Here is a 26,400-nt window from a genome sequence, read left to right on the forward strand (position 1 = left end):
CACGTCCCCCCGCTGTTCAGATCGCTTCACTGCCTTCCATTTGCTGCCCGCATAAAATTCGAAACTCTGACACTTGCATTCAAAACTAGAATGAAAACAGCTCCCTCCTACCTGAACTCTCTCATTCAGGCCTCACTCCCTCCCACTCACTACGCTCAGCCAACAAAAGTGTCACTCAGTACATACACTACCGTTCAGAAGTTTGGAGTCACCCAGGCAATTTAATGTTTTCCATGAAAACTCACACTTTTATTCATGTGCTAACATAACTGCACAAGGGTTTTCTAATCATCAGTTAGCCTTTCAACACCATTAGCTAACACAATGTAGCATTAGAACACAGGAGTGATGGTTGCTGGAAATGTTCCTCTGTACCCCTATGGAGATATTCCATTAAAAATCAGCCATTTCCAGCTAGAATAGTCATTTACCACATTAGCAAGGTGCAAACTACTTTTTTTTTTTCAAAAATAAGGACATTTCTAAGTGACTCCACTTAGAAATGTCCTTACATTCCCTCGTTCCCAACTTAAGTGACTTTTGAACAGTAGTGTGCATGAAACGGTTAATAAAAATGCATCACTTATCGTTCACTATTATAAAGGAACGTTTCATTTTTGATAGCAAAAGCTAACAAAATCAGTAACATGGTCCCCCTGTTCAGCATTTACAAACTGTATACCAACATGTAATAAAGGGTTTATAAAACACTGTTGAAGGCGTTAGCAGATATCAAACCATTTTAGTTTTGCACGACAGGTGTCAACATGGTTAAAACTATTTTGTTTATATCTCATGATGTAATCATTCCACAAGTCTACATAATATTAATATTACAATAATGTATTTTATTTTTTGGAACAAATTGCTGCTTTATTCTCTTTTTAACAATGTGACATTGTGTCATTTTTTTCAGCACCATCAGAGGCCATTCAGTTTAGAAGTGTATATAAATGTTTATTGATAAAATACACAACACATAGGAAACAAGCTGTATTTAAATGCAGTTAATATGGTAGCACTAAATACATTCTACAAACCAAAAACACAAGCAGTACTAAAAATAATGAACCAGTGTGGGTGACCACAGCAGACCAGAAAGATGATGGATGTTAGGATTAACTGACATTAGCCAAAGATCCTTCATGTTTGAGACATGTAGCAAAAGACTCGCTTCACACAGTGAAGTCAGAATGAACTGGCATTTCTCATTGGAGGGAAATAATAAAAAGCTAACTTTATTATCACTCCTTACAGTTTTCTCCAGCTTTTACCAGAGCAAAAAGCATCTTCTATAAATCTTAACTGGAGCCATGCAAAATTGGAAGAGTCAGTTAATAACGTTTCTTGCCATAAAGGAGAAATAGCAGGATTTCACATTTTCAGGTTGCAAATGAAGCTTATGCTACACTGATACCAGTATTGATACGAAGAATTCAGTCAGGCTGCATTTATGAGAACAGATGTACTGTCAAATGAAACACCGTCGAGGATTTTACAACCAACGAGCACACTGCTTTCTGAATGCTACTGTTAACAAAGTCAACACATCTAATCAAACTGAAAAGCACATTTACATTATTACTCTATGACATACCAAAAATAGAAAACAGGTGTGGTCATTTTGGACGGCAACAGAATCCTTCCCATTCTCCTTAAATACACTGTGGTTGGGCTACAAAGCCTTCTAAACATTACAGACTGAAAAATGTCTACATTATTTTGATGTGTATTTGAAGAGAGTGAGAACAATGTATCATTAAAAATACTGTTTTAGGATTTATTTGCTGTAATGTTCAATGAAAAGAGACGCTGATGTGGTGTGAAATGATCTTAATCTGTCCAGGTGCTGTGAAAAGCTTTGTCATGTTGGACTATAAGAGCATTCATTAGAAGTGGAGACTTTGTGGCTTTAAAAAAACAAAGCAGAGCAGAGCCCAGGCTCATCAGATCTCCTGTATTCAGCTGTCATAAACACATCTTTATCCTCTGGTCTCACAATATAAATACATCTTATGACTTCTTGGTAGATCTTTGGGAAGCAGTTTTTGCGGAGATACTTTTCGATGTCTTCCTGGTTGCTTTTGACTTTCCTCCACCAGTGGCTTTCTTCACTACTTTAGCTTTCTTTGTTTCTTTCTTGGCTGCTGTACTTTTAGCAGTGGCTTTCTTCTTGGCAGACAGGGTCTGCTCTCGGACCACGTCCTCTCGTCCAATCTCCACCATGTGGTCTTCCCACGACTTCATCTCATTCTTGTAGCGAATCTTGTCATCTTCTGCAAGCTGTGTGTAGACCTGAGATGCGAAACCAAGAGAGATCTCAACACCAAACACCTGATTGGCCTTAGAACTACAAGAATAAAAGATGTGTTTGTGTGGCCAACCTGTTTCTGATGGCTGAACAGATTCCTCCAGTCCTCCAACAATGACTTCATCTTTGCCTGAAACAGTATCAGAGGCAACATTCTATCAGTTACTTAAGATATGCCTTGGTTTCAGCACAGATGTCAACTGCACAGAGAAGTAAGCAGAAGAAAAAAGCTTGTGGACGGTTAAACACGCTGGACTTTATTTAATAACACTTTTATATTTCCACCCTCAACTTTTTAACCTTTTCTTTTCAAGATTCACTAGAAGTAAATCTAACTCATCAGATTCTCTAACTGGACAAATATGTTTCCTTACGTGTTCGAGATTAGCATCATCCATGCTCATAAGATGTGTTAAGGCTACCTGTCATGCTCCTTTTTTAACCTTCATTATTGGACATTACCAAAGAAGAACTTCAGAGTGCAAAGCTTAATGTTCCGCTGTCATGAATCAGCAGACAAAAACAAAACAGATTCTTTACAGTCATGGCATTGGGGTTGTTAAAAATGGGAAATTATTACCCTAAAAAACTAATGCAGCATAGCTCAGAAACAGTACACAAAGAATCACGTTGGAAGATACATTCAGCATGGTGAAACATAGTAGTGACTATATACAAGCTGTCCTTAAATTCCTATAACATGTAGAACCACCATTTCTTTTTTATTACCTTTGACACCAGTGTTGTCAACTCCAAGTTTCTTTAATTTGTACAAAGATTTTTTAAAAATCTACTTTCAAGGGGTTTTCTGTGATTTTTTTCATTTTATTTTTCAGTTCTCTCTACTTCTAGCCATAGTTGTGCCATTTCCATAGTGGTGCAGGATTTTACATCGCAGTGAAAAATGAGCCCAAAGTGATGAAAAATGAGACAGAAGCAAAATATGCCCAGAAACCTCTTGAGGTTCTAAGGGTTAAGGGACATTTTAATCCATCTCTAGCTAACCACGTCTGCACTACTTTAAAGCAAGGGTGTCAAACTCATTTTAGTTTAGGGGCCACATTCAGCCCAATTTGATCTGAAGTGGGCCAGACCAGTAAAACCACAGCATAATAACCCCAACTCCAAATTTTTCCTTTTAGTGCAAAAAAGTTCACATTTAAGGAACCACCTTTCTACAAAACATTATGAACAACCTGAAATTTTATAAGAAAAATGAATTCAATTTCACCAACATTATGCCTCAGTTTATCATTTACACATTACAGTTTACAGATCACAGAGTGTTTATGAAGGCACAAAACATTTAGTCACAGGTATGTGGAGCTGAATGATACAGTATTTTACTTTATGATCCAAATGACAAAAGTCTGACAAAAAAAGGACAAAAAAACAAGACAAAAATATTGCAAAAATGAGACAAAATGACAAACAAGGCACAAAACGACAAAAGCAAGAAACAAGATGACAAAAAATGTGACAACATGAAACAAGACACAAAATTAGACAAAAGTTACAAAGCGACAAATGAATGGACAAAACAAAAACAAAAAAAATGACCCAAATGACACAAGCAAGAAAAAAAAAACACAAAACGACAAAACAACAAAGCAAAACACAAAATGACAAAAATAAAAAAAAAACATGAGACAAAAAGGAAACGCAAAACAGCAAAAACGAGAAAACGACAAAAACATGAGAGATGGCAAAAGTCAGACAAAAAAAGGCAAAAACAAGACAAAATATTACAAAAATGAGACACAAAAATGACAAAAGAACAATGAGCAATCTAGTATTTTATTTTATGATCAAAATAATTCGTAATGATCTAGGAACTATTCTAAATTTATAGTTTTACAAATTTACAATTTGCATTTAATGTCTTCTCTGTAGTTTTTACACTTTAAAAGTCATCCTATGGGCCGGATTGGACCCTCTGGCAGACTGGTTTTGGCCCACGGGCCGCACGTTTGACACCCCTGCTTTAAAGCAGTGAGTCTGTTTCCTAACTAAGATCACCTTCAGCTCAGAGTTAAGACTCTGGCACAGACGGTGCATTTTTCTAAAAATACTGACCTGAGTTCAGTTGTGCTGCACATCATACTGACGATTAATTTTGCATTAAGTCATTTCTTGTGTTGTCTTAGTTCATTTAATTTTTTTGTCCTGGTGGAGGGAGGCCACTTCTGAATGTCCCTTTGTAAAAACATATTAACGAGACAGAATCTTTGAAGGCAACAAATTCACATTTGTATGCGACACAAATGTGTTCATGCAAGTAATTCTTGCATGAGGCCCACTGTATTTGTGTTGTTGTGATCCACGTGTAAACATTTTTGTCCTTTAACACCATCTGTAACTCAGTTTGGTTTGACCAGTTACTAGGCAGTCTATGCTTCAATAATACGATAGGTGAGGATCTCATATCAGTTCTGTGGTTCCTTACCGGGGTGGTGACTCCTCTAGCCTCCTCAAAGTGCTCTGACATGAAGATGTTGAAAGGGGAGCGAGGACGCTTGGGTTTCCCCAGGCTGCTTAACTCCTGAAAAGTATGCATATTTATTATACAAAAGTTGTAAGGAGCATTACTAGTTAGAACGCTGGCTGTGCTTCGAATGAGATAACAGTTCATGTTTCACTCCTATAGTACACACTACTTTCAGAGCTCCAGTTATTTGCAGTCCAACAGCTTTGTCCTGACCCAGTCTTTGCTGCAGTGAGGGGGATGGTGTGGCAGGGCAAAATACTGTCAGCAAAGTCTCCATGGATCTGGTTAACATGAACTGCACTTATATAACAACAAAAACCTTTACAATTCACCTACTTCCACACATCAGTGGTAGCTGAAGTGCCATGCAGGGTACCGGCAAACACATTATCAGCTACTTTGGTTTTATTACCTTGCTGAGGGTATCTTACTTACCCTCTTCTTTCGAATGGCCCTCCTCTTGTCCAGTCTCTGCCTTTTCTCCAGGGCTTGTTGCTGGAGCTGTGCTGGAGTCAGCTGGGCCTGGTAGTGCTGCAGGTCCACCTTGAATTGCTCGTTGGCTTTGACAAAGGCGTCCTGATAAGGCTGCAAGGGAGAGACACCAAAACACATTCTGGTCACAACAGAAGACACTGTGGATGTGTTTCTTTTCTTTACTTTATCAGTATCTGAGAATGATTGGCCACTTTTTATCAGTGGCACTAATAAATGTTTACATTCAAATCATACGGTTTATACTGTGAACTGGAAATACCCGTTTCTGCTCTGGGCTCATCATTCTCCACTGCTGGGCAATCTTCTTAACAAGATCCACTACTTTGATTTCTGAAGGCAACAATTATAAGATGGTTATAATTGATAACAGAATTGTGTTAGTTGAGTCTTTTACAGATAAAGCTCTCATACTGAGCTACCTCAGGTACATGCTGTAAAATTACATTTCAGTCTGATTTTAATATTCTTCTGTCACAGATTACTGTTAAGTTCTACAAGCTGAACTGGTACAATAAATTTAAACTATAAAGGTACTTCAAAAAGTTCTCAGTTGTAACTTCTAAGAGGCGTAACTCCTATTTTGGAGGGTAACTGTGTAGTATAAAGCCTTATACCGCTGTCCACAAAATGGGAGTTATACACTTTGTTTTTGGGTGAAGTCAAAAAAGTACGTGTTGCAAATTTACCTGGGTTTTGTCTGGTCACAATAGGCTTCTGTTGTTGAACATATCTCATGTATCCATTCAGAGGTCTCTTTGGGGGGCCACTGGCCTGAGAGGTTAGACATTTCACTGGGTTGATATATGCAGCAGGTAGGACACTGGTACACCTGAAGAGAGTATAAAGAGAAACGCACAAAATAATAGAGAATTTTAGACGAACCTATTTACCTGTCTGGCAGTTTAATGATGTCTTCTAAAGAGTAAGTAGAGCATAGTAGTCTACCACTGAATATCTTTGAATTTTGACCCGTGTTCAGACAAAGAAATACTTCTGAAAACAATACTTTGGGCTCTGGAAGGTTGTAAAAAACATTTTGCTATTTCTTGACATTTCAGATTCCATTTTTTCCCCAATTGCTGTAAAACAAATAGTCCAAGGAATTTAACTTTTGCTTGTTTTGCTCTTGTAATTAAAGTATCAGTATAATTATGTATTCTAATTATATATTCTAATTTGCATTATAGCTTTCTCATACTGCGTTTTGAGTTCTCTCCACTTCTGTACACAGTAGTTCTTTTCGTTTGTTTTTGTCATGTATTTGCAGGACTTTATATTGCAGTGAAAAAGGAATCAGTGAAATAAGGCTGGAATAAAAACATGCCCAGAAACAGCTTGGGGTTCAGAGAGTTAAAGGCGTTTTTAATCCTTTCCTAGCTGTGCATTACTTGCGGGTAATAACGACATTTCTAATAAGTTAACTATAACCACTCTGTATTTACACCCTCAAAACCTTTGAACAGTTAAAAGCAGTTGAAATTCGAAACGAGATCAGTTGTTAACACGTCGACTGGCTGACAGTTGATCGAGGGTCATACAGTCATTCATTCATGTTTCCAATCACAGCTAACTCACTTCATGCTAGCTAATGCTACTTTTTCCAATACAATGAACTTTGTAAAGACATGTGGCAACTTCCAAAAATACAGATATATTTAGGATGCAAAATGACAAGACAGCGAACTGAAGCTACTAGGCTAACTCAGCTGTGCCACAAGTGCAGCTAGCTAACACAGCAGAACAAGTTGAGGTTGACTACCTTGCCAGAGCACTTGTGCAGGAGAGCACACTGAAGGACTTAGCCAGAAGGCTAACACCTGCTGTCATTAAATTGAACGGTGCCATGTCGGCCTTAAACGAAAAAGGCTGCTAAATGGAGTACTGAAACACTGGCGTATCGACCCGCAAAACTAGCGTGTTACTATACGCATGCATTAGATGTTGTAAATGACGCCTCTCCTCTCCTCCTCCTCCTTGTTGACATGAACAACTGCGAAAGGCGCCTTTGCACGCGCGCGGTGGATTGTGGGAAAATAATGTTCTTCGTCTTCTTCAGGAAATTAGAGCAGACTAGACGCAGCAGAAGCGCATTGCTGCCCTCTGAAGGCCATTAGGGGAATTCATTGACATAGTTAAATGTCCCACGTGGAGAAAATTCATTTTTGTTGTGTTTTGTCTGTTATATAAACGCAGAGTTGTAAAACAGAAGCCATGAGATTGTAAATTATTTATACTGCCGTCAGTACCAACGATTACTCATTACTTAACACTAATACTGACATTTTGGCATTTCTATTTAATTGCTTCCATCATGGGAAAGTTATGTAACTGCAAAACCAGGCGACTGGACAGGCTGGTTCTGAGTTCGGGAGGAATTTGGGATTGCTGAAGACTGTGGTTGAAGAGACGCATACACAGCATAGTGCAGTCCATCCTTAACAACAGAAGGCCCCTTCTTCACAGAATCCTGGCTGGACAGAGGAACAGCTACAGTGAGCTCATCTCACTACGCTGCAGGATTGAACAGGTCAAGAGATCCTTTGTCCCCACAGTCATCAGGCTCTATAACACATCGGTCAAGATCAGTGGCTCATGACCTGAACAGTTCAGGCTGCTACACTCTAGTGACTCAACTCAAGTGTACAATAAACCAATATTACTGGGTCCACCTGAACCCATGCACCACATCCCTCCTGTACACTCATTATTATTCGTTTCTATTTTTATATATGACCTTATTACCCTTACCATTTTAGGCACCTTATGCTGTTTATTCAACCGGCACAATTTGTCCTTCTATCTGGTATGTAACAAGTGAGCTACTGGATACCTTGAATTTCCCCAAAGATATGAATATAGTATCTATCTATCTATCTATCTATCTATCTATCTATCTATCTATCTATCTATCTATCTATCTATCTATCTATCTATCTATCTATCTATCTATCTATCTATCTATCTATCTATCTATCTATCTATCTATCTATCTATCTATCTATCCTGCTTGCTAGCTCTCCACCCATGGAGCTCCCCAGTAAGCAGGGTGTCTTTTCACAGTGGTGTCAACATATGCCTCCATGAAGAGTTGGTGTTTTTTTTTTTTATTAAAAAGGAACAAGTCTAACAAGGTTAAGAGAAAGAAGTATCTCTATGTGAGCTTTCAAAGTAGACGCCCTAGTTAGCTAACAACCGTTAACAGGGTGCATTGAGGTACACTGCACTATCAGAGTAAAAGTTCTGAAATGTTACAAAATATTTGGCTGCAAGACTAAAATATGCATCAATCTCATATAATGTTGACACCCCTTTTGTGGAGTTAAACAATGAGAATAAATGCAGACAAAAAAAAATGAAATGTTACAAAAGACTGTTAGAGCCAGGCTGAAAGACTGCAACAAAAGAGAGAGAGAAGAAACTGTGTGGTGACTAAAATAGATTTATTTTCACAAAACCAACTAAAATGTGCACCAAACAGAAAAAATCCAAAAACCATGCTGCTGGTCGCTGGAGAAGGGCAGCTCCTGTAAGACAGAGAGCATGACAATGGAATAAAGGAGGTTTTATGCAGCTGAACCACTGGGTCCTAGTGTGGTTCTCAGACAGGGACAGTGTCCAGGTGGAAGGTCCACTTACAAAGGACTCGGAAATATGCTGGCTTTTCTAAATGAACATGCCGCCTCACGGCTACCCTTTGTGCTAGACTGTCTAAACTATATCCCCCTGATGTCAAAGGAGCTCACCAAATAGTACTTCTTTGTCTCTTTCTCACATACTTATGGACAAACCATCTTTATGTTTGGGTTCACTTTCCAAGTAATAGTCCATACTTTGTAACAGTGCTAAGTTAGAAGCTCTGTTGTACCCTGGATTTAAAAGTTTTGTTTTAAAAAGAAAAAATCTCAATTTCACAGCCCATTAAAAATGCTGGTATTTACAAGGAGTCACCAGGACTCTGCAAGGTGTGCTATACTTTCACGGTAAAAGTTCACAGATGTTAGAAAGAACTCATCAGGGTTTGTGAAATATGCTGGCTTTTCAAAATAAAATCTACTTATATAAATTATACCTTTTGTATAATCATAGCAGGACATATCAATTGGCAGGAGCTGCACTGGCACACTCAAATTTTGTTCAGAAATGTTCTAGGTACTTTTTTTAAAAATACTTCACATCCATTTATATTTTTGCAATGGATTCAAACCTCCTTGGCATGCAGGATACCAGTAATGCACTGATTCCTGGAGACGCTCCAACATTCTTCAGAGACTTTGTTTTTTCAGTTGCTCTACTTCTTTACCTTCCTCTTTAAAATAACGCAAAAGTTCTTCTGGAGAAATTCTTCAGTGATTTTGGTACCATACTTTGGAATGGGGCTGCTCAGTGGTTAGCAGTGTGGCCTTGAAGATCCCCGGCTTGCATCCCGGCCTGGACCTGGGATCTTTCTGCATGGAGTTTGCATGTTCTCCCAGTGTATGTGTGGGTTTTTTCCAGGTTCTCCAGCTTCCTCCCACAGTCCAAAATATGCTGAGGTTAACTGGAACTCTAAATTGTCCGTAGGTGTGAATGTGAGTGATTGTTTGTCTCTATGTGTAGCCCTGTGAAAGACTGGTGACCTGTCCAGGGTGTCCCTTGAATTCACCCTAAATCAGCTGGCATTAAGCGATGTGCTGTATAGATAATGGATGGAGACTTTGGAATGTGGTCATGCTGGAATATTCCTCTTCTGCCAAGCCTCTGCAGACTGGGAGTCATCTTGTCGGTCAAGATTTTTGTTAATACACAGGTATGCATGATAATCTGTAAACGTCATCTCTTTTGCACACCCTTTGCACTCCCACCTCTTTGTTCCACTGTCCGGATTATGATACACTGTGCTAGGATCACACCAAAACATGCTTTACCCCATCTCAACAAAACAAATTGATCTCCGTCTCATTTTAATGTCTTTTAGAAAAATATGTTTCTGTGGTTTTATAACAATTAGCAAACAACGGTGCTTTTCTTGGACGCTATCCGTAAATGCTCACATTTCACATTGTCACAGAAACCTAGACCAAGCCTAACAGAGTTGACTGTCTGTTCTTCAGAGCTACATTATACAAGTGATGCACTGTCTGGGGTATCATTTTAGGAGAATGCTTGTTCTACACCTCCTGGTTACTACTGCAACCGTGTTTCCACTGATTTTTAGTGGGTCACTGATCTTTCTATATCTACTTGGTACAGAGGGAGGTACTCTGCGGTCTTCTCAGAAATAACACAATTATTAAGAGCTGATACAATTTTGAATCCTTTGACACTGAAGTGGTGTACTCACTTCTGTTGCATGCTGTATTATTATTAAGCACCAAGATGAAAATTGAGTTAGACCATAATGTCATGATAAAATCCCCACAATTCTTTAATTCAGTACAAAAAGTGCCACACAGGCATCAAAGACAAAACCAAGACACTGTTTACACAGGAACAGAAAACAGGATTTTACCCTTTCTATAGCATAATCAGATATACTGATAGACTGGAGGTAAAACAGAAGAACATATGTAACCCCTTTCATAAGGTTCAAAATGGGGTCTTTGTGCCTGTGTGAAAGCAACTAAAAACCCAACATCACAGCTATTTTCAGGGAACAAGAGGACATTGTTTTAATGGCGGATTTCATTGTGATGACTCTAGATTAAATTAAACAGAAAAAACTAGAATGTTGTTCCAGAGGGTTTTAATACTATACATTTGTTATTAATAATAATAATAATAATAATAATAATAATAATAGTAATAAAAGAACACAGGTATACATGACTTGACCTGTAAGTAATTGCTCCCGTGTTCAGGAAAACTGCAACAGTACATCGTTTCAGCCTATTTTGTCTGCTACAAGATGCAAAAGATGTTAAAATCTCCATCGCCACAACTATATGAAGTTTTGATGTTAAAGGGACATTATGATGTTGTCAGTATTCCTTTTCTTGTTTACAGACATATGTCAGAATGAGGGCTGGATGTATTTCACATTCACCCTTCAATGTTCCCTTGGTACTGTGTGTTTCTTGCTGGCTGATCGACACAGCAGCAACTGAAGCTGGTTTCTCAGCACCTCTGAAAAAGGCTTGCTGCCGAATGGCATGTGGTCGGATTTCCGTACTACAATTTTCTAGTTTTACTTAGAATGAAAACGCTGTAGAGCAATTTGTAATAAATCTGTATGTTAGAAGTATAATTTCCTTGCAAAAACAATATGCCAAACTTCAAAATGTGAAGGTTTCCATAAAATGGCTGCTTAAAGTAAAACCTCCTGCTTCCTCTCAAAAACAATGAATGTAAATGTCACGCTCTCAGATTAATAACAGTGCTGATGAAAGTACAGTTTGATGGAAGTTACTTAAGATTACTTATGGTTTCATACTATAATTTACAGTGTGTTGTGACTTCAAAAAAAAAAAAAGGAAAAAGAAAAAATCTCAGCATGATTTTTTTTATATATCTTTGATGTTTTTTTTTCTTTACATGGCATACTTTTGGGTCCATTCTTTTGCTAGTTTGTTGTATCTGAAGAAAGAAAATAAGAGAGCAAAGTGAGTGGATGGCGCCCTGATGAAGGTAATGATATCAGTCAACAATTCAGTACCATCTGTGTTTATACTCACTTGTCTTTGTCATTCTTGTAGATGTGTGCTATGTCTGGCACTAAAGGGTCATCTGGGTTTGGATCACAAAGCAATGAACATATGGACAATAAAACTGAAATGACAAGAATGGAAAATATCCCATTAGTGAACTTGCTGCACACTTTAGCTGGTGTCTCAAACTGGTTATATGAACATGACAATGACTTCAGTGACACCAGATCTGAATTTGCAGGAGGGCAAGTCTGCAGAAATGACATGATGCAATCATCAACATGGAGGAGAATCCCAGAGGAAGCTTTCCAACATCTTGTTAAGTCCATGACACTGAAAACTGCAACAGTTTGAGAGCCACTATTCTTCCTAAACTAGTCGATGCAAAACATCAGAACTATATCAAAAAACAAAGAAATCAACATTGTAACAAACTCTACAGTAGAAGGAAAAGAAAGAGAAAAAAAATACAACAATGAAACTAATAATTATTACATAATTTCAGAGAGGAACTTGTGATGTGCACGCAGAAGTCACGAAGGAGGAAGTGCAATGTGAAGTAAGAAAACTGACCTCAAACACGTTGTTTTTGCTGCTTTAAACAGCAAAAACTATTTTTCTACAAAAAGAAAAGTCGCGTAGTTCTCATTTTCCATGACGAATCACCATAATCAGTCTGTCTGATAGAACATCAACTACTCAGATTTAAGGGTTATGTTTTTGTTTTGTTTGTTTTACATTACAAGACATATAGTTTGTTGACATGCGGGCTCATTTTGCACACAACAAAATGACCAAGGACGGAAAAGAAACATTAAACAGGAACATTTGGTTGCTAAAGTAAACACAGTTGTAGGGCTGCTCAACAAATACAGTATTTGTCGTAATTTTGGTTCCACGCAATTAAATGAACATGATCTACTGTGATATTGACGTGTAAAATGCTTCACCTAGAGAAAATTTTGCTCATGGAAAATAGCCTGTATAGATAAAATGACTTTGTTTCAAGTTGGCTAAATCTGACATTAGAATGCCTTATTTCACTGTGTTCTAGTACCGTAATCTTTGGTCACACGCCTGTTTTACATCTCCAACACCTATATGGACACTACTACCTTTGCTACCTCCGCAACAACCACTCATGTTGTTACTGGCAGCAGGTCTGCCACTGCACATAATCTGCTGCTTTCGCCCATCCACCTTTTTTGTGTTTTTTTCTTTCTCTTGCCCTTTTTTAATGTGCCGCTCTTTGCCCACCTAATTGCCCCTCGGGGATAACTAAAGTTTTCTCTGATTCTGACACCTGAGTAACTGTGCTGCTGTTAACTGATTGGAAACTGGGGCTTCTCTGTGAACCACCACACAGCTAGGCACCACCATAGCCAGGATGTGAGGCACTTGGAGAACACTTGTAAATTGTAGTGTCTGGTGATAGGCAGATTTTGAGCATGTGAGGATACACTTTCATAAATATTATGCCTCTTAGAAATGCTGTAAATGCAGGTTTCGAAAACTCTTCTTTTAGGTGTTAATAGAATTAGACCACAACATAGAAGTGAAAGCTGCACACTGTTTTTTCAAAAGCGCAAGAAAATATTTAGTCTCTGAAATAGATGAATAATTGTGGTAAATAAGTATGGCCTCAATATTGATCAAAAATAATCATGATTATCATTTTAGTCATAATTGTGTGGCCCTAGTCAGTTAGATGAAAATATTGATATTGATGTTAACCAAAAACAGATACTCTGTCACTCTTTTGATTGTTGCAATATGACTGAGGTGCGGGATCATTTAAATGAACATCACAAATCTCTGTATGATGACAGCAAAACCAGACCTGAATGCCATCCAGAGTAAAAAAGATTTTGGATGCCTCTGCCAGTGTTACACCATATAAGAAAAGTTCCAATGGTTCACACTCAAAAAAAGTCTTCACGAGAAATGTAATATTTCAGCTTTGTTTAAAAATGGCAAAAATTATATTTTTATATATATATATATATATATATATATATATATATATATGTGTATGTATGTATGTTGTGGACAAAATTGTTGGTACCTCTTGGTTAATGAAAGAAAAACCCACAATGGTCAGAGAAATAATTTGAATCTGACAAAAGTAATAATAAATAAAAATTCAATAAAAATTAACCAATGAAAATCAGCCATTGCTTTTGAACCATGGTTCAACAGAATTATTTAAAAAAATAAACACATGAAACAGGCCTGAACAAAAATGATGGTACCCTTAACTTAATATTTTGTTGCACAACCTTTTGAGGCAATCACTGCAATCAAACAATTTCTGTACCTGTCAATGAGACTTCTGCACCTCTCAGCAGGTATTCTGGTCCACTCCTCATGAACAGACTGCTCCAGTTGTCTCAGGTTTGAAGGGTGTCTTCTCAAGACAGCATGTTTAAGCTCCTTCCACAGATGTTCAATAGGATTTAGATCAGGGTTCATAGAAGGCCACTTCAGAATAGTCCAATGTTTTCCTCTTAGCCATTCTTGGCTGTTTTTAGCTGTATGTTTTGGGTCATTATCCTGTTGCAAGACCCATGACCTGTGACTGAGACCAAGCTTTCTGACACTGGGCAGCACATTTTTCTCCAGAATACCTTGATAGTCATGAGATTTCATTGTACCCTGCACAGATTCAAGACACCCTGTGCCAGATGCAGCAAAGCAGCCCCAGAACATAACAGAACCTCCTCCATGTTTCACAGTAGGGACAGTGTTCTTTTCTTGATATGCTTCATTTTTGCGTCTGTGAACATAGAGCTGATGTGCCTTGCCAAAAAGTTCCAGTTTTGTCTCATCTGTCCATAGGACATTCTCCCAGAAGCTTTGAGGCTTGTCAACATGCAGTTTGGCAAATTCCAGTCTGGCTTTTTTATGATTTGTTTTCAACAATGGTGTCCTCATTGGTCGTCTCCCATGAAGTCCACTTTAGCTCAAACAATGATGGATGGTGTGATCTGACACTGATGTACCTTGACCTTGGAGTTCACCTTTAATGTCTTTAGAGGTTGTTCTGGGCTCTTTTGTTACCATTCGTATTCTCGTCTCTTCCATTTGTCATCAATTTTCCATGTCCAGGGAGGTTGGCTACAGTCCCATGGATCTTAAATTTCTGAATAATATGTGCAACTGTAGTCACAGGAACATCAAGCTGCTTGGAGATGGTCTTATAGCCTTTACCTTTAACATGCTGGTCTATAATTTTCTTTCTAATCTCCTGAGACAACTCTCTCCTTGGCTTCCTCTGGTCCATGTTTAGTGTGATACACACCATGTCACCAAACAGCACAGTGACTACTGTAACCCTATAAATAGGCCGACTGACTGATTACAAGTTTGTAGACACCTGTGATGCTAATTAGAGGACACACCTTGATTGAACAAGTCCCTATGGTCACATTATTTACAGTCTTTTCTAGGGGTACCATCATTTTTGTCCAGGCCTGTTTCATGAGTTTATTTTTTAAAATAATTCTGTTAAACTACGGTTCAAATGCAATGTCTGATTTTCATAGAATTTTTATTTATTATTTTTTTTGTCAGATTCAACTTATTTCTGTGACCATTGTGGGGTTTTTTTTCATTAACCGAGGGGTACCAACAATTTTGTCCACGTGTGTGTGTGTATATATATAAACATTGCTGACTCATTTTTTAGAAATTGTTTAGCCCTAGATTACATTCAAAAAGACATCTGAAACAGGGATAGGAAGAGGAAAAGTTACCTTTAGACACTGTTAGTGCAGGAGACCACTGTGACCGTAGAATGTCCAAACAGATACTGCCGTTGCTGTTTATATTTGGGTGATAAATCTTTGTTGTAAATGCTACCTGTAAAGAACAGCCACAGTTTATTCACACAGTTATGGACATGGAAAAAACTTAGTACAGTTACAATACTAATGTTTGTCTTGTTGCAAAATGATCAATCATAATGTGGCCCTAGAGCTCGTTATAGTACTGACAATAATATCTTTGTTATAAGTGACCATTTTACAACAGCAGTCCAAATGTAGTAAAGTATGCTGCTTATGTGATTTTCTGGTTCACTTCTCTGATAGTGCTGTGAATATGGGAGTCACTGGTGAATGAAGAGAGGAAGTTTCATAGGAAGGTCACTTTTAAACTTTTAAAAAACTTTTAATTAAAGTTTGAAAGAAAGACATTCAAAAAAGGTATGAATGAAAACATCTGAGGACACAACATACAGCTGGATTATTAACTTATAAATGCAAGAAAACATTACAAAATGCTGTGTTCAGGAGGCATATTTCAGATAGAACTTGAATTCCGATGGCTTACTATGCCTATAAAAAGTATTCACCCCCTTGGATGTTTCACCCTGTTGTTGCTTTTATACATGAAATTGTGGTCAATGTTATTGGGCTTTTTTGACAAGAATTTGCAAAAAAAGGCCCCCCAAAAACCCAACTCTTTAATATCAAAGTGAACGGGGTGACGGACGGACGGATGGACGGACGAACGAAGCGAATATTCGGTTCGGTCCGTAAGGTCAGAGGCAGTGAGCTAACAGATGGCTCGGTTCATAACGTCCGAATATTAGGATCGGTTCGTATAGTAACATCCGATGGGGGGACACGTTGAGTGAATTCATGAGACGAATACCGATCGCACGACATCATCTGACGGGGTACGTAAAAAATTAATATCTGGATACCACCGTTGGGACCGGATATTCGGATATTCGGGTCCAGCCCTACTTTAAAGTGACTTACCTAATTCCACAGAGGTCCAGCTAGTTGATGCAAGCAGTGTCATGATTAGTGAAACAGAGATCCCCTGAGTGCAGTTGATGCGTGTCAAGTGATTGTAGAATTAAAACACCTGTATCTGGAAGGTCCATTAGTATTCCTGCTACAATTGCAACATGAAGACAAAAGAACATTCCAAGCAACTCGGAGAAAAGATCATTGAAAAGTATAAGTCAGAAGATGGCTTCAAAAAGATTTCCAACTCACTGGACATCCCACAGAGTTGAGTTAAATCCATCATAAAGAAATGGAAGGAGCATGGCCCTTGTTTAAATCTGCCCAGAGCTGGCCGTCCTCACAGACTGAATAACAGGGCAAGAAGAAGACTGGTGAGGGAGGCCACCAAGACACATATGACCACTCTGAAGGAGATAAAAACTTCAGTGGTTCAGATGGGAGAGACTGTACATACAACAACTATTGATCGGGTTCTTCAGCAATCAAGGCTATATGGAAGAGTGGCAAAGACAAAACCACTGTTGAAAAAAGCTCTAATGGAATCTTGCCTGGAATTCGTCCAAAGGCATCTGTGAGACCCAAAAGTCAATTGGAAGAAGGTTCTTTGGTCTGATGAAACAAAAATTGAGCTTTTTGTCCATCAGACTAGAAGCTACGTTTGGTGAACACCAAACACTGCACATCACAACAAACACACCATCGCCACCGTGAAGCATGGTGGTGGCAGCATCATGATGTGAGGATGCTTAGCAGGCCCTGGAAGGCTTGTTAAGGTAGAGGGGAACAAGAATGCTGAAAATAACCTTGAGGATAATCTGACTCAGTCAGCAACAGAACTATGCCTTGGGAGAAGATTTATTTTCTAGCAAGACAACGAGCCCAAGCATACAGTAAAAGCTCCACAGAAATGGTTCAAAGACAACAAGGTGAATGTTCTGGAGTGGCCAAGACCAAAGCCCAGATCTCAGTCCAATCAAGAATTTGTGGCTAGACTTGAAAAGAGCTGTTCACTCCTGATCCTCAAGCAACCTGACAGAGCTTGAGCTGTTTTGCAAAGAAGAATGGAGAGGAATTGCAGTTTACAGACGTGCAAGGCTGACTGAGATCTATCCACACAGACTCAGTGCTGTGATTGCAGCCAAAGGTGCATCTACTAAATACTGACCTGAAGGGGGTGAATATTTATGCAATCATTTACTTTACCTTCTATATTTTTAATTAATTGACATGATTTAGAAAAATCCATTTTCACTTTGATATTAAAGAGTTGTTTTGTTTTTGCAAATTCTTGTCAAAAAAGGCAAATTATATTGACCATGAACTCATCTATAAAAGCAACAAAAGGGTGAAACACCCAAAAGGGATGAATGCTTTTTATAAGCACTGTATACCACTGAACATTTTTAATTCTGCTTGTTTAGAAGGTGTAGATTCAAATTTAGCAATCAAATACTAACGGATCTTACTATTTTTTACTTTATTTAGCTTAGATATTTACTCTTTGCTAAACTGTTGCGACTTTGAATTATTAAGCCAATATTAATTTGTGACCAAAGGCAAGAACAACAAAGCTGAACTATTAATCTGATACTGCCTAGCAGCAGAAACTTTGATGAAAATAGGAAAGGAACATCAAAATGAGTTGTATATGTAAAATAACAACTGGCATTTTGTTGTCATTATACGGTGGTACTTTTCTGTCTTTAACCAAGAGCGTGGTTTTGAAATTTGAGCACATTATTTCTTTATTTCATGCACAAAATTCACAATGCTCTCCTCAAACTCTGGCCATTCTAAAATGGCCTCTGCTCAGGTGCAAATCTGCTCCTACTCAAACTGTCTCCACTCAGATACGCTGTTGCAGCAAAAAAGTCAGCCTTTCAGGGAATACTATATTTACTGTACTTTACTTGTTGTCTTGTTGGACTTTTGGACTTTATACCTATATTAGCATCCATATTGTTTACTATACAAGGTACATATAATTGTTACACATTAACACATTGGCTTTTGTTGTCTCAATAAAGTAGAAAATTAGGTCAGGTACGTTTTTTACAGTATACTTTACAGGCAGGTACTATATAACCAGGTTTAGCAGATCACCCACTAAAATGGATCACCCAAAGATACCCAAAAGTATTAAATACCGAAAATACTTCATTTTAGTGATATTAAATGACACTTTTTAAACATTTCATTGCAAAAATCATATTTGCAGCCTGGGAATACATCCATGATAATATGCTTGGGCTTAAAGTGTTTATTAATGCAAACACTGTTACTAGGTAACAAACATGGATGGCGAAGTGTTTCTTTGTTACGGGTTTCACATTTCAGCGTCTATAAAAGTGAAAATTAGCCCACTAATAGCAATATTTAGCATTATTTAATGTTAAAAAGCCAAGCATATTATCATGGATGTATGCCCAACGCTGCAAACAAGTTTTTAACAAATAAATGAGACGAAAGTGACAGCACCACTAAAATGAAATACTTACTTGAGGTCCTTGATTTGGTGATCAATGCTGGTCATGATCTGCTGAAGGCCATTTAATAGTAGCTGCTGTGACAAGTAAAGTTAGCGTGCCTATAAAGTGACAGTGATGAGTTCATTGGACAGCTTCATAGCTATTATTCTATTAGTGGGGGCAATCTGACAGCACTGTTTCACAAAGATCAAGAGTGAGAGTACAGATCTGAGAATTGAAGTTTGGCAAGCGCACCGTGCAGGTGCAAGGAGATACACTCAAACTGAAGCACAGGACATTTGTGCTGCAACATATCTGAGCACAGAACAATAGTTTGAGCAGCAAATCTCCATCTGAGCAGTGCATTTTCATGGGGAGGCCAGAGTTTGGAGACAAAGAATTACAAAATCTGAACCTAAAATGAATAAATAATGCTCTGAAACTGAAAAACAACTCTTGATTAAAGATGAGAAAGTAACTCCATATGATTACATGTGACCTTTTTTGCCTGTGGTATAAGCAGGACAATACACAATGTTTGCTACACTACAAACATGGAATGTACAACTTGCTAGTTACTGTCCCTTACATAATTTATGAGACATTAGACATTTGATGCTAGAAAATCCCCACAGTATGACAAAACAAAGCTTTGATTACCTGCACCAGCTCTTACCTTTGGGGGCTTGAATGGGTAGTCGGTAGGGAAGTGGATAGTGAGAAAGAAAACTCCTCCTTGGTAAGGACTGTCACCCTAAAAGTAAAGACATGTCACAAAGAGAAGCATTCTGATGGTGAGATAAGTGTCAGGAGGTCAGATGATGATTTTGATCTGCTGTATGAGTGTCATTACCATTGCTATGACTGTAATTAACTAATTTATCTTCTTATTTATGACCAGTTCATAGTTTGTGTAAATATTAGGGCTAGGACTTTAATGCGTTAATTTCAATTAATTAATTACATAAAAAGTAACGCATTAAAAAAACACACTGAAGCACCTTTTGCAGTTGCCTAATTTCTGGCACACCAGTAACACTGATGCAGCCCAGTAGGTGGCAGTAATGCACCTAAACTCTATTTGCCAGCCATGAAGAATCTGAGGTCATGAAGAAGCACAGGTCGCACTGAGTGATGTCAGAGCACAAGAAAGTTTGGTGAACAGTGAAGGAAGACGAGACCGCATTGAGCTTGTTGGGCGGAAAGTTTTCTTTTAAAAAACTTCCCGATGGCAGCTTGGATAAAAGCCTGGTTGTCTGCAAATTGTGCAACAAAGAGTTTTCTTATCACCACAGCACTTCAAGCGACGGTATCACCTCAATGTAAAGCATGTTCCTGTGCGCAACAGAGCTAACGTTAGCTGTGACAGTCCTGGTACCGGCAGTGTAGCCAGCCCATATTAGAACACTTTTCAAGACACTGAAAGAGCTTGAGTTTACAAAAAGTCTTAAAATGTTGAATATAATCGCTATAATTGCAGTTTGCAGTAACCTGTGAATGTAGTAGGCAGATGAAAAATGCAAAGATAAATACAAATGAAACAAACATTTTTGTTGAAGTTATTACTCCGCTAAGGAGGCAGAGTCTTGATGGAGTTCTGTGACGTTCAGCTTTGGTTTGTCTGTCTTTTAATAGCTTAATTATAAACTTTAAGTTTATAAAATAATATATTTCTTTTTTTATAAATAAAAATTTATATTCCTAAAAAAAAGAACCATCAAAATTACACCATTTATCAGACCCAGAAACTTTGAAAACAGAATGACTCTATGGATGTTAAACTTTTTGAAGGTCCTTGAACTACTTATGCTGATGTTATGTGTCATACAGAGGGGAAACCGACTAATTCCAGGCTTTAAATCATCAAAATCACTTTTTTCTATATGTCCAGTTGAAATATTTTATAAATTTTAAGTTATAAACACGAATATGTCTATTCATTGATTAATTCCATTAACCAAAAATGTATTTGAATTAAAAAACTATTTATTGTGTCAAATATGGGTATTTGACAAAAATGCAATTAATTGTGATTAGTTAATTACAAAGCCTGTAATTAATTAGGTTAATTTTTTTACCATGTCCCACCACCAGTAATTACCTTTTTACATACAAACTACAATCAATGACAGTGTGCAGAAAACTCTGCAGAAGGGAAAAATGATTATTGATCATGTCTCAGTTCTGACATTACTATTTTTTCCCATACTTGTCTGCTCTGTTTAAACACTGTCTGTAGTTCAATGGAAAATCCCAGATCAGATTTTTTGTCAAATGACTTCAGGTGGCAGCTAAATCTTTAATGGCTTCACAGTTGCACCAAGGAGCCAGATTTTCTTTGTATTTGACAGAATCTGATGCAAATTGTTTATTTTGTCGAATTTTTAAATGAGACAAGCAAAATATCATGATTTTGAATAAATATTACACTTTTGAACTTAGATTTGGTTAATTTTCCTTACAGAATGGCACATTGCAGGTGAGTAGTTCGACAAGTTCAATACAGAAAGTTGTAAATCTGCCGATTCTTCCTGTTTTGATTATTTCAGGCAAATAAACGGTGTCATTTTGGCAGACTTTAAAGACAGCATGTCTTTCAAACCCAATCACAGGTTTTGGGTTTAGAGAGTTAAAGCAAAGATCAAAGTCAATTTAGAACTTACCCCTTATGTAGCACTTTGCAACTGCACTGAACCACAGTAACATGAGGGAATGCACAACTATTGAATGGAATTACAGTCTCTCAGCCCTATGAAAAACTACTGTAACAATTTAAATTTATACACCAAATAAGAGACCATTTATAATATAGCACCGGAATCTGCATGTGAGGAACAAAAGCCTCAAGTGATGGCATGATACTTACCGGACCCATTATGGTCGCCTGCCAATGAAACACTAAAAGCAAATAAGGGAGAAAGAGAGAGACACAAAAGAAAATAAGCTATAAGTACACGGCGCTAACACCATCCTCATCGGTCATCATCCCGTCGCTTATTCTGTATCTACAGAAGCTCACACAATGTCTACAATCTCTATAGAACATAGATAAGGAAAGGCTTTCTCTGTGTTCACAAAGCTGCTAATATCAGCCACTCTGATCTCCAGTCACTGCTTGTTAAAAGGTAACCTATCAGACTGTTATGTTGGAAGTACAGAAGATACATTCAGCTCAGGGATTGTTCTCAGCTCTGGGATTGTACTTGTCACTTCCAAAATAAGATGGAATGAGAAAATAATTGACTCTCTCGGTAACCCCCTCTGTAAATCATTGATTGTCCAGTCATAGCTTTGCAACTGTAACGAGGCAAAGCAGGACAGTCAAGTTTCTTGTTACATGGAACGGTGTGCATTGGGCAATAGCCTGGCTCCATGTTTTGCCTTTCCAAAGATATTAACACTATAAAAGTGTAAAATTCAAGTCTAAACTCTGTACCATAGACTATATACACTCTATGCTCTGTACACTCTAGCCATCTCAGTTTGACATGTGGCCACCACTAACTGAAGAGGAGCCTTCTGTAACATTCAAATTCAGAAAACTTTATTTGTCCCCAGGGGGCAATTAAAAGATGTGGATAACAGTGTAGTTCAAAGACTGACAATACTTGGTAATGTCTCAGTCCACCATATCAAAAGATGACAATGACAAAACAATCCTTTGGAAAAATGCTTATATTGTTTAGATTTCTAAGACATAGTGCAGCTATACAATTGCCTTATTTCTTGGTTTCATGCACAATGGTAGAAACAGTTTCTTTTGCCATAGCTTTGTGACATTACCAATTAACTTAATTATTAACCAAAAAAGGACCGCCAAGGAAAGAAGGAATTTTGAATACACTTGAGTGACATATTGTAAAATGAAATGTGGATGTACTCACAGTCATCCCCCACTGGTCCAGCAGAACACTGTGCTGGAGGGTCTCTCTGCAGGTCTTGCAGCTCCTACTCAACACAGAAAAAAATACTGCTGTTAGTTATTTAGTAATGTTAAATAATAGAGGCAGCATGGTGTCGCAGTAGCTAGCACTGTTGCCTCAAAGCTAGAAAATAGCAAAGCTGGGATAGGCTCCAGCTCCCCTGCGACCCTCCACAGGATAAAGCAGTGTGTAGAAAATAGATCAATGAATATCCATACATCCATTATCTATACACCACTTGAACCTCATTAGGGTCACAGAGGGGGCTGGAGTCTATCCCAGCTGACTTGGGGTGAAGGCAGGGGACACCCTGGACAGGTAGGGCATCACATAGCGACAAACAAGCACACTCACATTCACACCTAAGAACAATTTAGAATCACCAGTTAACCTCAGCGTGTTTCGGGACTATGCAAGGAAGTCAGAGAACCCGGAGAAACCCATGCGTGCACAGGGAAAACTTGCAAACTCCACACAGAAGGATCTCAGACCCTGTCGGGACTCAAGCTAGGGATCTTCTGGGTGTGAGGCAATGATGCAAACCACCGATCCACTGTGCATCCTATGGCTAAATATAATATTCCTTATTTTTACTGTGACATCAACTGGAGATCACATTTAAATAAAACTTTGTGGGAACTATTGTGTTGCTCCTGTTTTTACTATTGATAACTGATAAGTCTTGAGGGTATTACGACACTCCTCTCTTTATGAGTTTGGCCAGTGACTAAAGCTGCTTTTTGCAGATGACATGGTTCTGATGTTTGAAATCAGACCATGATATTTAGCACACACCAGAGTGGTTTGCAGCCCAATGTGAAGTGACTGGGATGAGAGTTAGCAGCTCCAAATTCGACGTAAAGGTTTCTACCCCAAATGAAGGAGTTTAAGTATCTCAGGATGTTGTTCACAAGTGATGGGAAAATGGAATGCAACATGGATCGACGGACTGGTGCAGCAGCAGCAGTAATGGGGCCGAAATGAGTTTCTTCTGTTAGTGCCTGGGCTCAGCCTTAGAGGTAGGATGAAGAGATCTGAAATAGGAAGTGAGCTTGGAATAGTGGCTGCTACTTTGTGTCAAAAGGATCCCAATGTGATGGCTGAAGCATCTGATTAAGATGTCGACTTTGTACAATTTTTGGAGGGTTTTTGGCCAACTGGGAAGAGATCCCAGGGTATGCCCAGAACTTGCTAGCGCCTTGGGATCCCCCAGTAGGAACACACTGTTGGGCAGATGGACATCTGGAATGCCCTGCTGAGCCTGTTGCTACTACAACCTGACTCCGAATAAGTGGATGAAGACAAAGAGTGCGCGGACGGGTATTTCTTTATGTACTATTCTCTCATGCAAAGTCTAGTGCTTTTGAGAACTGAGGGTTCTTTAGAGATACTATCTGCTCTTAGTATTACACTAAAGCAGTTACTCTAGCAACACTAAAACAACAGGGTTACGACAGGGAGAAACGGAAAACAAAAATTCATTGCTGAGAAGTAACTTTCCTAGTCACTGCAGTACTTGCCCACCGCCAGGAGGGCAAGAACAACAGGACTGTTGACTGGTTACTCAGACAAGTTAGAGAACGCACGACTTCGCAAACGGCAACAGATAGATATGGAGGCGTCAAAGAGAGTAGTTAGTGCGGTAACTTGGATATTTGTTAGCGAGCTAGCATGAAACTTTGAAGTTGTTATTCTGTTGTGTCTGTTATATGTCAGCAAGCCCATTACTTCCAGAAACGCTAAGAAGTTCGAGATAAATTGTTTTAATACGTGGAGAGCTTTGGAGTATTCGTTTATAAACCTTAGTGTAAAAACGAACTCTGACATTAGCCTGTGCTGAGCCAGTTAGCTACCTTTAGCTGGCAGCCAAACCTAGCTGGTCAATCTTACCTTCTGTATTCTTTTGAGTGCCATGCTGACTGGTGCAGTTCGCTGTCTAACTCACTTCGACTCACTCTTTATTTTCGATTTCAGTATTATTGCTGGCGTAGTTAGTAGCTGTATTATATTCCCTGAGTACTTCGACAGCCGGGGATGTGTTTGTGTTTTTATAAAAACCTCTTTTGTTTCCGCTTCTTCCGTTTACGGTCGCTGCTCCGAAGTGCATCACGGGAAACGTAGTTCCGAATATTGCCGTTAAAACACAAACACCCAAGGTAATTACACTGAAGCTGTTTACATCAGTGAGGGAATGTTACTAAGTACATTAATGTACCACTTGTACTTATTTACCGTACTTAAGGACATATTTAAGCAACTAACCCTGAAATATTTTCTTAATATGCCACTTTATACTTAGAATCGACTGCACAGGGCTGAGGAACCAAGCACTGTTGACAGAAACAATAACTCTCCTCATGATCACTAAATACAGTCAGTTTTCTCTTGCTTGCTGTTTGATACAAAACTGCAATGACACAAAAAGAATCCTGATTAATATTTGAAGAACGCTGAAATAAAAAAAATGTTTTCTCAGATGGGTTTCAGCATGTTTGGCAAGAACTTAGCCAAGACTACCACAGTATTACCATAGTCCTGACAGTGACACAGAGAGGTGGAAAGGTGATGATATGGGGCTGCACAAGTCCAAAAGGTGATGGGGAGATGACATTTTTAGATGGCACCATGAATGCCTGTAGATAAATGAAAATAATGGCTGACAAGATAATTCCCAGTTTGTAGAAGCTTGGAATAAAAGTATTCCAGCACGGGAAGCATCCAAAGTACACTGACAAAATCTGATTTTTAATGCAGAGGAGGATTCAATGTTGTTAAAAATAATGATGGACATGTGAAGTAGTGAAAAAAATTAATCTCAATAATGAAAGGTGTACTAAACATTTTCTTATTACTATGGTGTCTGCATTCATATATATATATATATATATATATATATATATATATATATATATATATATATATATATATATATATATATATATATTATACTTTACTATATTATATTATATATTATTATATTTTTACTATATTATAGTAAAAAATAAATATATAAAAACTATACATAATAAAGGGCAAACCACATTCTACACAAAACTTGTATCTATGATGAGTGATTCACACAAGAGTGAAGGAGTTATTCCCCCAGGACATGAATGCGGCACGTCTGAATTAGTTTACTGCCTCTCCTTTCCTGTTACTGCTTGCATCCTGTAAGGAAAAGATAGTATCTTGCAATAGTTTCATAAGCCATTAGTTTTTAAAATCATTTAAAATGTAAAATTAAATGAATGAATATCTCAAATATGACAAAAGTATTGATTTTACCTATAGAAACTAGATAGGTAGAAAATATTGTCTTAAAAAAACAATAA

At 38.1% G+C, this 26,400-nt stretch overlaps 2 protein-coding genes across 2 annotated transcripts; both read right to left on the minus strand.

The window, feature by feature from the left end:
• Nucleotides 1-931: 931 nt before the first annotated feature.
• Nucleotides 932-7,315, minus strand: tfam (transcription factor A, mitochondrial). The gene is made up of 7 exons (XM_023298576.3): nt 7,054-7,315; nt 5,981-6,123; nt 5,554-5,624; nt 5,235-5,384; nt 4,758-4,853; nt 2,385-2,441; nt 932-2,295 (listed from the first exon to the last, which is right to left on the minus strand). The coding sequence occupies exons 1-7, from the start codon at nt 7,137-7,139 to the stop codon at nt 2,014-2,016; spliced, it is 885 nt and encodes a 294-aa protein (XP_023154344.1). The 5' UTR covers nt 7,140-7,315; the 3' UTR covers nt 932-2,013.
• A 3,359-nt stretch (nt 7,316-10,674) lies between these two features.
• On the minus strand, nt 10,675-25,155 carry ube2d1b (ubiquitin-conjugating enzyme E2D 1b). The gene is made up of 7 exons (XM_023298566.3): nt 24,959-25,155; nt 23,030-23,093; nt 22,012-22,043; nt 19,822-19,899; nt 15,673-15,778; nt 11,945-12,038; nt 10,675-11,846 (listed from the first exon to the last, which is right to left on the minus strand). The coding sequence occupies exons 1-7, from the start codon at nt 24,980-24,982 to the stop codon at nt 11,801-11,803; spliced, it is 444 nt and encodes a 147-aa protein (XP_023154334.1). The 5' UTR covers nt 24,983-25,155; the 3' UTR covers nt 10,675-11,800.
• Nucleotides 25,156-26,400: the final 1,245 nt, after the last annotated feature.

This window comes from Amphiprion ocellaris, chromosome 6 (genome assembly GCF_022539595.1).
Source record: "Amphiprion ocellaris isolate individual 3 ecotype Okinawa chromosome 6, ASM2253959v1, whole genome shotgun sequence".
In the NCBI taxonomy this organism is placed as follows: Eukaryota; Metazoa; Chordata; class Actinopteri; family Pomacentridae; genus Amphiprion; species Amphiprion ocellaris.